Source organism: Bos mutus, chromosome 2 (assembly GCF_027580195.1).
Source record: "Bos mutus isolate GX-2022 chromosome 2, NWIPB_WYAK_1.1, whole genome shotgun sequence".
NCBI lineage: Eukaryota > Metazoa > Chordata > Mammalia > Artiodactyla > Bovidae > Bos > Bos mutus.
Window position 1 is genome coordinate 14,380,588 of NC_091618.1, and position 14,747 is coordinate 14,395,334.

Sequence of the window (14,747 nt, forward strand, 5' to 3'; positions counted from 1 at the left end):
TGTCACATTACAGTCTTCATTACAATTATCCAAAAACATTCCTTTCTTTTTTCCTCCTCCTTGATTATAAACTATCTATGTGACCTCAAAGTAATGTACTGCCTAGACACTGGAGATACAAGTGTGATAATTTATGGAGATTTTGTTTTGTTCTCATTCCTGCTGGTGATTTATCTCCCTACCCCCAAGAAGGCAGCCAAGCCCTAATGTTCCCTAAGCTGAAGGCTTCTAAGTTTCAAATCTAAAAATCAGCAGTTTTTAGGCACCCAGAAGACAATTTCCAGAAATGCTTTTGGAAAGCGTGGGCTTATTAGGGCAACAGATCCAGAAGGAAAAGGGATGAGAGCAAATGCTTCGAATGAGAGAAGCAAAAAAAAAATCTGTGGGGGAAGGGTTAGAGAAGGTACCAAGTGTTAGAGTTTATGGAAAGTAAAGACCTAGCCTTCATCTGCATATAGCACCCCAGGATAAGGAGTACGCTGTGGGAGACTGTCCACTATAATACCTTGGCCTTGAGAGCTGTGCTAAGGGTCTATCTCTTTGAGCAAGTGTGGAAAGATGATTTACAGCAGGAGGATTAGCACTCACATCAGCAGAAGAAGCCACCCGAATGATGCAACCATCACAGATTAAAGAGCTGGCCTCTACCCCACTTTTTTTTTGTGAAACACAATCTGCAGAAAGCAGTACTATATGCAGAAAGTTAAAATGCTTCACCTTTCAGACGACTTCTCTGATCAACAACGGGTATGTCTAAGAACCTACTATACTGGAAACGACAGGACACGATTTCTTCGATTCCCTGCTTCGGTCTGGGGCCCTTTTTCTGGCTGGATATCAGGTCTCCGATCTGAACCCTCCCTCTTAGTTTAACTCCTCCAATAGCCTTCAGTCTTTCCACTGACCAATCCTTCCTCAATGGCCCCCTCCAAGTCTGGCCGCATCTCCACCCCTCAACCCTACGTCAGACTCTCCCTTAGTCGTTCCTTCTTCACTCTAATCTCCCTGTGCCTCTCACCCTCGTCTCCTTCTGCCCAGTCAGCCCCAATTATCTCTCCTTCCCCTCCCGCATCCCCCGGGAGGGTCTCCTTTCATTCTTCAGTAACCACCCCCCACCCCGACCCACCCGACTGAGTACAGGCATCCCCCCCGGGTCCCCCCCCCCGCCCCAGCTCAGCCGTTGGAGGCGTGGCCCAGCGAGTAACAGGTCTCCCGCCCCACACTCCGCGGGCTCGCGCGCAGACAAAGACATTCCACAGCCCCCGCCCCCTCCGTGCGCTCGGCCAGAAAAGGGAGGAGACACGTGTCCCGCTAACGCCGAGTCACGTGGAAAAGAAACGAACGGAGCCCGCGGCCTCCCGCGCACGCGCACAAGTACCAGGCCTGGAGGGCTCAGAGGGAAAAGGGGAGCGGGGAGGCGACTTCTTCGGACTCCGCGGCGGTGCGCAGGCGCCGTGGCCCGACCGGGGACTTTGTTCTCCGCGGAGAGACCCAAGGGCGGTGCCGGTGGCTGGCTGCGCACGCGCGCCGCCTCATTTCCGGTGCTCTCTTTTGCTGGGTCGCTCGGGTCGGCTTTGGTCGCTATCGCTCCCGCTCTCCCACCCCCGCCAACCGCCGCTCGGGCCGCCGCCGCTCGGGCCTCCGCCGCTACCGCGTCGCTTCCTCGATCCCTTAATCGCACATCTTTCCCAATGCAGCGCCGGGACGACCCCGCCGCGCGCATGAGCCGGTCCTCGGGCCGCAGCGGCTCCATGGACCCCTCAGGTGCCCACCCCTCTGTGCGTCAGGCGCCCCCTCGGCAGCCGCCGCTGCCTCACCGGTCCCGGGGAGGCGGAGGAGGGTCTCGCGGGGGTGCCCGGGCCTCGCCCGCCACGCAGCCGCCACCGCTGCTGCCGCCCTCGGCCACCGGTCCCGACGCGACAGTGGGCGGTCCAGCGCCGACCCCTCTACTGCCCCCCTCAGCCACTGCCTCCGTCAAGATGGAGCCAGAGAACAAGTATCTGCCCGAACTCATGGCCGAGAAGGACTCGCTCGACCCGTCCTTCACTCACGCCATGCAGTTGCTGACGGCAGGTAAGCGGGCCTCTGGGGTCCCTCTGGGTCGCCCGGCCACCCGGGGGCATGGGTGGTAGCGGCTTTGTTCCTCTTGCTTCCCGTTCCCTGAGGACGCAGGCAGTCGTGGACTCCTCTCATCCTCATCTTCGGAAGCTTAAGATCCCACGTTCCCATCCCGGCCCAGAGTGCGAGGGAGAATTTCTAGGCTGCAGAGGAGGCCCGGAGGGAACTTGGCGATCTCTTAGCGCAAAGATCTTGATGGATAAATGCCGCGTTCCCCGCCCCTTTGGCCGACCCTTCCGCCTCCCCTCTTACAGCTGCCCTGCGCTCCGAGTGCTCAGATTCTTCCAGAAAGGAACCTTCATCTCCCCCTTCCCCCAAAGGGGAAGCTTGTTTGATCGCGGGTGGCGGTTGGCGCCTCAACTGAGAGTGTAGGAGGTGAAGGCAGCCTGAGCCCGGAGGGACCGTGAGTGGGGGCGGGGGACGAGGTGAGATGGGGTGAGACTGGGGTGCCCTGTCCAGCGCGCCGCGGCCGCAGGGGCCGATCGGACTTAGCGGTAACTGGAGCTTGAGTTGCTTGGAGGCAGGAGCAACCTGTGGGAATCCGAGCTTGAGGTTTTCCGAATTATATTTCCGATCTCGGCAATAAGATGGTCATTTCTGCCGAGCCAGACGTTTTGGATCCCTTTATTTTATAATGTGTGTTGTGCATTCAAGAAAGGGGAAAAAAAAATAAACCTACAGACGGTGAAGGGGTGATAGAGAGTTAAGGATGGTTTGCGTGGCATTCCCAATCAGATGGGGGAAAAAATTGACAGAAGTTTGCGTGGCCTCCTCCCCTGCTCTTTTCAGTAGTGAAACAGATAAGGAATAGTAGTCTTTGTTCTCTGTCTGTAGACTAGCGCTCCTTTTTTGCTCAAAACTAGCCATCATCTAGTCGCTCTGATTTCTCCCGAAAGCCGCCTATTTTGCTCTCTCTTCTTGTTAAAACGGTATAATAAGAGTGTCTTATGATACCTAAATTTTATAACCAAATAAAAATTCAAAACCTTCCAACACTGAGTGAGTAGTTGGACCCTTTGGCAGGATTGAAATAATGGACAGGCCCCATATGAAAATACCGTTTCCCCTGCGTTTGTTCTCTATCTCCCAACATCAGAGACCTTTACTTTTAAACAGTAAACAAAGCCCGAGACATTCAAGAATAACATTTAAATAAACTGCTTACGGTTTCAACTCTGTGCTTTGCTCTTCTCTAACACAGTCAGATTGTTTGAAACATTACTGTTCATTGTGTTCTTCTGGCAAACTCTTTGAGGGCAAGGAAAGATTTTTTTAATCTTTATGTTTTTCATATTGTCTTGCATATAGCAAATACCAGTTGTTTGAAAGCAAGTACGTGTAGGTTCAAGAACTTCAGACAATGGTAAAAGTTGATGGGTCTTATTTTTATTTTGCGTCTTCAAACAGTCCAGATTAAATGTGTGAGAATAAAATAACAAACTTTAAAACTGTAAGGTGTTGACTTGGGTTTGAAATTCTAGCTCTTGACTAGTCATCTACTCTTGGGAAACTTTCTGAATCTCACTAAGCTCATCTGTAAAGTGGGGTGGTGAATTGTGAGGATTAAATGTTGTATAAAAAGCTCTGGCACAGTTCCTTTTGACCTATAATCATTAGCTAATAACTTGCCACCAATTTTCTCCTAGTTGTAAATTTGTGGTACACAGTTAGGATGAAAACACAAAATTTTTCTTGCCATTCTGCGCACATCAGGTGTCCAATGCTAGTCTAGTCTTTTAAGTAAAATACGATTTCTTAGAGTAGCTATCAAAAACTTAATCCTTATAGTGAAGGTGTTAGTTGCTCAGTCATGTTCGACTCTTTGTGACCCCATGGACAGTAGCTTACCATGCTCCTCTGTCCATGGGATTCTCCAGGCTAGAATACTGGAGTGGGTTGCCATGCCCTCCTCCAGGGGAATCTTCCTTACCCAGGGATCGAACCCAGGTCTTCTGCATTGCAGGCAGATTCTTTACCATATGAGCCACCAGGAAAGCCTGATCCTTATAAGTTAACATAAAAATTTCACCGTTCTCTTACTGCTTAACTTTTGTCACAAGAGAGTGTGCTTTAATTTTTTTTTTTAATTTGAGCTTTTTTTCCTCTCACTTTTTAAAAATATATATATAATTTATTTGTTTGACTGTGTCAGGTCTTAGTTTCCACCGATAAGCTTCATTACTTTGTGGCATGTGGGATCTTAGACCCCAGGGCCATGTATCAAACCTAGGTCCCCTGCATTGCAGGATGGATTCTTAACCACTGGACCACTGGAGAAGTCCAAAGCTTTTTTTATGTCTTTTTTTCTTTAACCAAATTGAATTTTAATTGGAGAAAGGGGGTTGAGGTAATGCTGGCTCATTGAGAGAGCTGACTTGGGAAACGTGAATACTTCTCAGTATGAGTGTGCTGTGCTTAGTGGTTTAGTCATGTCCAACTCTTTGCAACTCCATGGACTATAGCCCGCCAGGCTCCTCTGTCCATGGGGATTCTCCAGGCAAGAATACTGGAGTGGGTTGCCATGCCTGCCTCTAGGGATCTTCCCAACCCAGGGATCGAACCCAGATCTCCCGCATTGCAGGCAGATTGTTTACTATTTGAGCCAGCAGGGAAACCCGAAAATACTGGAGTGGGTAGCCTATCCCTTTTCCAGGGGAACCTCCAGACCCAGGAATTGAACCTGGGTCTCCTGCATTGTAGGCAGATTGTTTACCAGCTGAGCTACCCAGGAAGACTCTTAGCATGGATAAATGTTGATATATGTTGGACCCAGCTTTTAAGGTTTTTTTAAGTTGAGTATAGTTAATTTAAGATATTTTTGAATGATCTGGAAAAGGGATTGTAGTAAAGTTGACCAATTGTGAGGAAATGAGACTGAGAAGACAATAGTAGTTAAACTCTGTGATGAGGATACGTGTAGGAAAAATACGACTAACACTATGCTGGATGCTGGACACTGGTCTGAGCACTTTACATCAACTATTAACCTTACTAAGAGGAAGTTACTCTTATTACTCTTATGTTTATTTCTACATATGAGGAAACCAAGACAAGCAGATTAAATAATTTGCCTAAGGTAACAAAATCAATAAACTTCATAAGGAAGATTTGAAGTCAGTCTAAGTCTGGATCCTCACACCTAAACCTCTTTGCTCACCACTCCCCCATCCCTCACTATAGTGCCTGCAACAAATTGTACACAAAAAAATTTATGTGTGCTAAAATATTAAAAGAAAATCTGAACACATCATAGTCTAGCCAACAGATCAGTGAAGGTAACGAGACCAAGACATAGAAGGAGGAGGAAACCCAGAGAGCATAGCACTTGGGACTGTGACTCCTCCAGGCAGCTCTGCCCGTTTCCCAAGAGGTGCCACAAGAACCAGACCATTCTGGCCTTCCCAGCCCTCCCTCTCCCTTTCCCAGCTTAACCTTATTTTGTACTTATCAGCATCTGATGCACCATATGTTGTAGTTAATGTGTTTGCTTGTTGGCTACCCCCTCTTTATGACCAGAATGTCAGCTCTACCAGGGCAGGGATCTTTTGTCTGCTTTGTTCACAGCTGTGTCTTCTGTTCCTTTAAGAGTACTGCACAAAGTGGCTTCTTACTAAATAGTTGGTGAATGAATATTCATGTTCATTGCATGATGGAAAAATATCAACACAATTCTGAAGGATTTTGATTTTGAATATAGACTTCTATATTAGCCAAATTGATAATCAACTATGATGACAATTAAATGCGTTTGCAGAAGTACAAGGACTTTCAGGGTACCCATGCTTGTTTTCTGAAACAAATAATTTATCATAGTATTTGTGTTAAATACTTATATAATAAACATAAGATGTTTTTATATATATCAGTGTTCTTTTTCTACTTTTTATAACTGGGAAAGTACAAGTCAGTATAAATGACTCAGGAATAAGTAAACATTTTGAATAGATTAACAATCCCCAGATGATCTTGAAAGGATACTCAGCAGTTCATTTTCCATAAGCACTCAGTGCAGGGACTTCCCTGGTGGTCCAGTGGTTAAGACTCGACACTTCCACTGCCGAGGGCATGGGTTTGATCTCTGGTTAGGAAACAGATCCTGCATGCAGCATGGCAAGGCCAAAAAAACACGTCAGTTCAGAATATTTCCAAACAAAAACCTATTTAAATTTCAAATAGTTAATTTCTGTATTTTATTTACAATGTGCTATAGAAATACATCTTTTTTTTATGTATTTAAATACATCTAAGTCATGTCCGATTCTTTGTGACCCCATGGACTGCAGTCAGCCAGGCTTCCCTATCCTTCACTATCTCTAGAGTTTACTCAAACTCACATCCATTGAGTTGGTGAGGCTATCCAACCATCTCATCCTCTGTCACCCCCTTCTCCTGCCCTCAGTCTTTCCCAGCATCAGGAATTTTTCCAGTGAGTCAGCTCTTTACATCAGGTGGTCAAATATTGGAGCTTCACCGAAAGTCCTTCCAGTGAATTCAGGGCTGATTTCCTTTAGGATTGACTGATATAATCTCCTTGCATTCCAAGAGGCTCTCAAGTGTCTTCTCCAGCACCGTAATTTGAAAGCATCATTTCTTCGGCACTCAGCCTTTTTCATGGTCCAACTCTCACATCTGTACGTGACAACTAGAAAAACTGTAGCTATGATTGTACAGACCTCTGGCAAGACCTATTAAACCCGAGAAGTGGAATTGAAGAGGACCTATATAGACCAAATAATGGCTGTCTATATCCACAGTTTCTTCATGTATGTGAATTCAACCAACAGTGAATCAGAAATATTCAGGGGTAGGGGGATTCCACAATTTCCAAAGAACAAAACTTGAATTGGCTTTGCAGTGGTTTACCTTGTATTTCCAACTATTTACATTGTATTAGACGTTATAATTTGAAGTACACAAGGGGGTGTGTGTAGGTTATCTACAAGTACTTTGTCATTTTATACAAGGTACTTGAAATCCGCTTATTTTGGTATGGGGGTGTGGTCCTGGGACCAGTCTTCTTGGGACACTGAGGGATGTCTTTGTAGGTATGAATATAAATACTAGGAAAGAAAGAGGCAGCATTTACCATTTGCAACAACTTCATGGTTGTTTTATCTAGGAAAATAGGAATGTATTGGGAATATGCTCAAACTTTTATTCGTGAATGCCTCAGTAATAAAATGGTGTACCTTATTTCATCATTGATTGGATACTGAGAAGTTTTCAAAATGAAATACAGCAGTGAAAATGAAAACTATAGCTGAATGCCACAACATGGAGAGATCTTAGAAATCTAATGTTATATGAAAAGGTCAATCCCATAAGGCTTTATCCATGTGGTACAATATTGTTTTTATGGAACATGTAATACCAGAAAAATTAAAATGTTGTTAGCATGAATAAATTTCAGATAAAACAGTTTTTAACAAAACTTAACATGTGTTTACCATACGACTCAGCAATTACACTTGTGGGCATTTATCCCAGAAAAATTAGAATTCACATTCATAGGAAACCTGTACATGAATTTTCATAATAGCCGAAAACTGGATATAAGCCATATATGTCCAGTTGATGAATAGTTTCGCTGTGGTACATCCATACCATGAAATACTACTCAACAGTTAAAAAAAAAAAAAAAGATAAGATCTTGATTCCCTGACCAGGGATTGAACCCCAGCCCTGGTGAAAGCATCAGGGAAAGCACCAAGCCCTAACCACTGGACAGCTAAGGAATTCCCTCAAGAGAATTAGCTGAATGAAAAAGCCAGTCTCAAAAGATTGCATACTGTATAATTCCATTAATTTAACATTCTTAAAAAGACAAAATAATTTGAGTTGGAGAACATCAGTGATTGCCAGTGTGAAGGAGAGAGGAAGGGAAGTGACTGTGCCTATAAAAGGGCAGCATGAGGGAACTTTGTGTTCTGTGGTGTACTGGAATCGTTCTGTACCAACACTGGTGGTGGTCGAGTGAATCTGATTAAATTGCATAGAGCTAAGCACACACGCGTGCACACACACACATGTACATGCAAAACTGATGACATCCAAATAAAGTCAGTAGATTGTAATTGCATTTTTTGGTTATGATATTGTATTATAGACCTGCAAAATGTTGTCATAGAGAATAGTGGGTGAAGGATATAGGGAATCTCTTATTTCTTAAAACTGCATGTAAATCTACAATTATTTTAAGATAAAGTGGTTTGTTTGTTTTGTTTTTAAAAGGAAAAAAAAGCCCTAAACTGTAAGTTGTACCCTAAGAAAGAGATTTGGGAGACCATGGTCAATAGGCCATGATAGAGTTTGCCATTATCTTGAAATATGGGACTTGAACCCCTCTTAGAGGGCTCTTAACTCAGGCTTTGAAGCTTTTTTTTTTTTTTGAGCCAATACCCACCCTTAGTTAACATTGTATGTGAAATACCGTGTCTGTTTTTCTGGGGAGTTAGTCTGTAAGGGCTCATGACCCTAAATAAAATTAAAAATGTGTAGCTTTGTGTTCTTACTTTACAGAATAATTAATTTGAAAAATGAAAAGAATGGAGTGGCTTTATACAAAGTTAATAAACTTATTGGACTTGTGAATCCATAAGGATTTACCAACAGACAAGATACAGGGCAGAGAACTATAAACTTGGGAATGGTAAAGTTATATGAATTGTTAAGGGAAGTTGAGAGTGTTAATGGAATATTTCTTTAATTTGATATATGTTTATAGATGCCTGTTGTCTATTAGGCACTGTATTATAAATGGCAGTGATGAAGGGGTCCAGAAATGGTTGATAGCAGGGGCAGGAGTGCTGTTGTTAGATGTTTGAAGTGAATACATTGATATTCTGGAGAAGGGCGTGACACCTGACCTTTTGGAGCAGATACCCTGGGAATCTTGCCCTTCTAGAAACACTATCTCTGGATGCCTTAGTCAGAAAATCATGACTGTCTTGCTCCTTATGTAGCATTTATTAAATGTTCAGTTAATGGATTGTACATGATAGTCATTTTTAGTTAAGCCAGGCCAGTTAATAAAATCTGTATATAATTTTTTCTAACTTCTCTAGTATTAATATTTTTCTGTTCATGAAATCTTTTTTCTGTTTAAAAAAAAAAAATCTTCCTTTTTAAAAGTAAGAAGCAAGACTGAGGTTTAACAACTTGCCCCAAGGTCACACAGCAAGCATGTAGCAGAGTTGGGACTCACACCCAGTTCTGTTTAGCTTCAAAACTCAGGTTTTCCTCTTAGACATACATTTAAGAAGCAGTTCTCATCCTTTGGCACTTACAATACGGTTGTGATAAGGCCTACCAAAAAAGGAAAGGTTAAGTTATAGTAGAAGAAATGCCACAACACTGATTGAATTTGCTAACTGACATACAGAATAACCTGGGTTTAAATACCTCCTCTGTCATTAATTTTGTGATGTTGGACAGGATTTCTGCACCTGTTAAGTGAGGATAATCCTCATTATAAAGACAAAGGGAAACCCAAAAGGGTAAGATAATGATTATTGTCAGCATCTGACTCTGAACCAAACAGGTCACCTCTCTGTTGTTTACAGGATACTTTTTCTTTCTTTGACTCTTGGGACATCCAAGGTCTCCAGAGACCCAAGAAAAGATCTTTTAAAGGAGTCAATTTCACAAAGATTGTCTAGAAGTACTTTTGCCTGCGGGTAAGGCATTTCTAGGAAGCTTCACCTTATTTTTTTTTTTTTTCCCTTTACAGCCTGCTTGTTAGCTCTCCACAAGAAGTGAGGCTAAGGAGAGAAATTGAAAAAGAAAAAGATCAGGCAGCTGAACATCTGAGGTGTCGATAGAGCCCTTTTGTTGCATTTAGGTGGATGACAGTGTCTGGGGGTATAAGCTGAATTTCCCAAAACTTTACAAAAGTAGCTCTTTTTTCACTTAAATAAAGTGTGCCCCTCTCTGCCTATTGAGAGGCAATAATAAAAGCATGAGGTTTGAAGTTAGAGAAAGCCTGGGTTTTAATCCTTATTTGGGTACTACTTCAACAGCTTTCTGACTTAGAGATTTAACTTCTCTGAGTTTGTTTCTTCAGTTGTAAAATAGGGATAGTACCAGCTGTTTCACCCAGTAATGTTTGAGTATAAATGGGGTCATATTTGTATAGAATTTGATGTATTGTAGGCACTGAATAGGCAGAAGGCAATGGCACCCCACTCCAGTACTCCTCCCTGGAAAATCCCATGGACGGAGGAGCCTGGAAGGCTGCGGTCCAAGGGATCGCTGAGGGTCGGACACGACTGAGTGACTTCACTTTCACTTTTCACTTTCATGCATTGGATGAAGGAAATGGCAACCCACTCCAGTGTTCTTGCCTGGAGAATCCCAAGGACAAGGGAGCCTGGTGGGCTGCCATCTATGGGGTCGCACGGAGTCGGACACAACTGAAGTGACTTAGCAGCAGCAGCAGGCACTGAATAAAGGATTGGTCCTTCCCCTTCCAAAAGTGGAAGATGACTCTCTTTGAAGGCTCAAATTGCTTCTTTTGCTTTCTAGGCTAACCCTGTGATTGATTTATCATTTCAGTCCTGTTGTATTTAAATCGTTGTTCTCTGAATTCTCTAAAAAATGCTTTAATATTATTTTTTAAATTGTAAGGTAAGTGGACAAGGGGATCCTAATTAAATCTACCTCATTCAAAACATAGCAGAAGGATCTGTGTTTTAAATTTTGCTTATTTATTATTATTTGTTTGTGCCAGGTCTTAGTTGGGGTGTGTGGGATCTAGTTGCCCGACCAGGGATCAAACCCCAGGCCCCCTGCATTGGGAGCAGAGAGTCTTATTTAAACACTGGACCACCGGGGAAGTCCCAGATCCATGTTTTAGAAAGGCCTTATATTCACAGGGCACATTTCATTGATATTAAACCTTTCTACTAGGTTCAACGTTTGCAGCCCTGCTTCCTATGGGAATACAGATTAACAGATTTCGAATCTTAGCTTCTTGTTCTGACCAATTAAAGTTTCTGGAAAGTGGTAGAAAGTACAGCTGAAGGGCCTAACTAGATGGCAGCAGTTAGAGCACACAGAGACATGGGTGAGATGACGTATATAACTTGTGCCACATTTTTAGAAGCTCCTCAGTGGTGTATTCTGGTTTGAAATGTGGCATCTTTGTTCCTGTAGGACATTTGAAGATTTTAAGTACCCAGTTGACCAGCCCAAAAGCTCTAGAAGAGGTGTGTTCAGAGATGGTAGCTCAAAACCAGTGACTGCAAAGTTAATATTAGCAGTAAATGGGAAGGAGTGGAGGTCAGGATACACAGGCAGTGAAACAGTGAACAAATAGGGTGTTGAATGAAGCATTTAGTCTGTTGATGGTAAGGTTAAATTTGCTTTCTACTCCAAGCAATGAAAAATAGGAGTGCAAAGAGCATGGTCATTTACGGTTCTTTTAAGTGTATAACATCTCAGTTTAGGCTTTTTAATAAACAGAGAAGCCTTCAGTTTGGAATTCTGAACTCTGTGAGTCTCAGTAACTTTCCTACATCATAGCTAGATTTATTCTAAACAGTTACTTTTTAAAGTTTGTTAAAGGTTTAGATTTGCAGAATGTGTTTAAAGTATTATATCTTTATATACTAAGGTATATAAAGCTCCGCCACCCTCCTCTGTCCATGGAACTCTCTAGGCAAGAATACTGAAGTGGATTGCCATTTCCTTCTCCAAAGGATCTTCCCGACTCAGGGATCGAACCTGGGTTTCCCACATTTGAGGCAGATTCTTTACCATCTGAGCCACAGGGGAAGCCCGTATATTGAACTAGTGGTTTTTGAAGTGTGAACCTTAGGGCAGCAATATCAGAATGACCTGGTCATGGTTTTAAATGCAGATTCCTAACACAATCCTAAATGCATTCCCAGACTGGGATTGGGTCCCAGCAGTCTAGTTGAACTAGCCATCAAGATGATTCTGCTGCATATTGAAGTTTGAGAACCCTTATCTTTAAATTACAGAAGATAGGGACTTCTCTGTTGGTCCAGTGGTTAAGACTCCATGTTGCCAGTGCAGAGAGCACAGATTTGACCCCTGCTTGGGGAGCTAAGATCCCACATGTCCCTTGGCATGGCCAAAAAGTTTTTTTAAAATCTGGAAGATAGAAACACTGGAAATGTTGTATAAGGAGAACATTGTGTTAGTTAAAGTGTTCCACTGATTTTAGGGCGTATAAAATTTTTTTTTATTCTCAGTGGACCATAGTATAATATTTTAATTGCTGATATTCATTGCCTCCATACTCTGCCCCCATCTCTGTTAGTACTCCTTTTGTAGCTGTTAACTATTCTTCATCGCCAGCTTCGTATACTGGTACTTCTTGTATATAGACATAGTGGAGATTGGGACCATGTCTGACTGATTGTGTGGTTTCTCCTATACTTTACAGGGCCAAGTGCCTGGCCCTTAGTAAGTTTTCCATGGTGCTTAGTGATCATACCTATACCTGTCCCTTCATGTGCCTCACCATAGGAAGCACTCAAACACTTGGAATCACTGAATGAATGAATGAATGAACTTTTGGGATACTAAGGTTCTAGCTGATGAAACTGTCTTAACCTGTGAATTTAACTTACCTTGGTGCATTTTTTCCTTTAGGACACTGAGTGAATTTGGGCTAGAGAGTGTTAAGTAGATATTAAAACACTTCCTAAGAAATGTGCTTTTAGGACTTCCCTGGTGGTCCAGTGGTGAAGACTCCAGACTTCTGCAGGGGGCAGAAGTAAGATCCTGCATGGCCAAAAGGAAAAGCAGAAAGAAAGAAATGGGCTTTAATTAGCATATTTGCGTATTTTATTTTATTTATTTGGCTGTGCCAGGTCTTAGTTGGGGCATACAGCATCTTTTTAATTGCTATATGCAGGATCTAGTCCCCTGACCAGGGATCACATTCAGGCCCCGCTACACTGGGAGAGAGGCGTCCCAGCCACTGGAACACGAAGGAAGTCCCTGCATGTTACTGTATTCTGTCTTTATAGCAACCTCTTGAAGTAGATAATAACGTCCATTTTACAAATGAGGACATCAAAGTTCAGAACAGTTAAACTTTTCAGAGTTCACACAACTAGTGAGTGGCAGAGTAAAACCGAGGTCTTTCAAACTTTTAAGGACTACTCCTATCCAAAGCACTACTGTTACAAAATTTTAATAGGACTCTCAGTTGTGTAGTTAAATTACCTTTGTCTCTTCATTAAGATACAACTTTGGGGACTTCCTTGGTGGTCTAGTGGTTAAGAATCCACCTGCCAATGCAGGGGACATGGGTTTGATCCCTCTGGGAAAATTCCACTTGCCTCGGGGCAACTAAGCCGGTGCACCACAACTACTGAGCCCGCTCGCCTTGGGGTTGTGCTCCACAGCAAGAGAAGCCACCACAGGGAGAAGCAGAAGCGCTGCGACTGGAGAGTAGCCCCCGCTCACCACAGCTGGAGAAAGCCCAAGTGCAGCAGCAAAGATCCAGTGCAGCCAAAATGAATAAATAGAATAATAATAATAAAGATATGGCTTTGGACTTTTTCTTGATGGAGGTTTTAATTTTTTTCAGTTTAATTATCTCTCATTCCTCGTCTCGCTCCTGTCTAAAGAACATTGGAATGTCTCTGTAGAGGTTTCAGCTGAAAGTAAAGAGCAAACTGCCCTTACTAGAGGGAGACTTTGAGACTTCCCTCAAAGTAGTAGTCCAGTGGGTAAGACTCCAGACTTCCAATGCTGGGGATGTGGGTTCAATCCCTGGTCAGGGAACTAAGATCCCACATGTGGCGAAGCAACTAAGCCTGCAAGCCAAAACTAGAGAGTCATGTGCAGTGAAGGATCCCACACGACTCAGAGATCATCCCACATGCCACAACTGAGAGCCAGCATAGCCAAGTAAATAAAAAGAGGCAGGCTTTCGGTTTCCTAGTCAACTTCATCTAGCTTTGGTGCTGTCTCTATTTGAAATTAAGGCACTATTCATCTGAACTGTTCATTAATATTTGGTCTCATTACACTATTCCCTCTTACTGCTTTAAGTAGACTTAGAATTTTGCCTTTATTTAAAAGAACAAAGCTAAATTAAATTTCTGTTTGTCCTATTCAGAAATTGAGAAGATTCAGAAAGGGGATTCAAAAAAGGACGATGAGGAGAATTACTTGGATTTATTTTCTCACAAGAACATGAAGCTGAAGGAGAGGGTTCTGATACCTGTCAAGCAGTATCCCAAGGTAAGGGAAAGAGTGCCTCATTTCTTTGAGTTGTCTTCGTAGTATGAGAGTATGTAGTATGTGGTGTGTCTTGTAGCACCGGCTGTAACAAAAGATTTACAGAGATTGTGGGCTTGGTGAAGGTTCTGTCCCATGCTTGTAGTGACCGTATCCAGCAGGCGAGACACACAGGCCCACAACCAAGAGCATAGCTACAGCCAGGAAGGAAATGCGACCATCTTTTTATTATCAAAAAAGGAATTTCCTTCTCAAGTGTTTGTTTAGCTTCAAGTTTAAAGGAAAAAAAATTGAACCCTAATTGTTCTTTGTCAGAAGATTCAGCTGAAGTTTAAATAAAGGAAATACAACACAAATCCTTGTGACACAAAAATAAGTTAATTTTATTTCTTACTCAAAGTTTTTTT

The 14,747-nt window shown here is 43.0% G+C and overlaps 1 protein-coding gene across 2 annotated transcripts in view; it reads left to right on the top strand.

Moving 5' to 3' along the window:
* The first annotated feature begins 1,450 nt into the window (after nucleotides 1–1,450).
* KHDRBS1 (KH RNA binding domain containing, signal transduction associated 1) overlaps nucleotides 1,451–14,747 on the top strand; it is a 33,407-nt gene continuing 20,110 nt past the window's right edge. Inside the window, exons 1-2 of one of the 2 annotated variants that reach the window (XR_011467178.1) lie at nucleotides 1,451–2,073; nucleotides 14,219–14,343. Coding sequence is in view for 1 of the 2 variants with exons in the window: in XM_014481597.2 (XP_014337083.2) it covers nucleotides 1,692–2,073; nucleotides 14,219–14,343 (507 nt within the window). In the remaining variant the exon portion in view is untranslated. The remainder of the gene's footprint in view (nucleotides 2,074–14,218; nucleotides 14,344–14,747) is intronic. The other variant, XM_014481597.2, reaches the window with a different exon arrangement.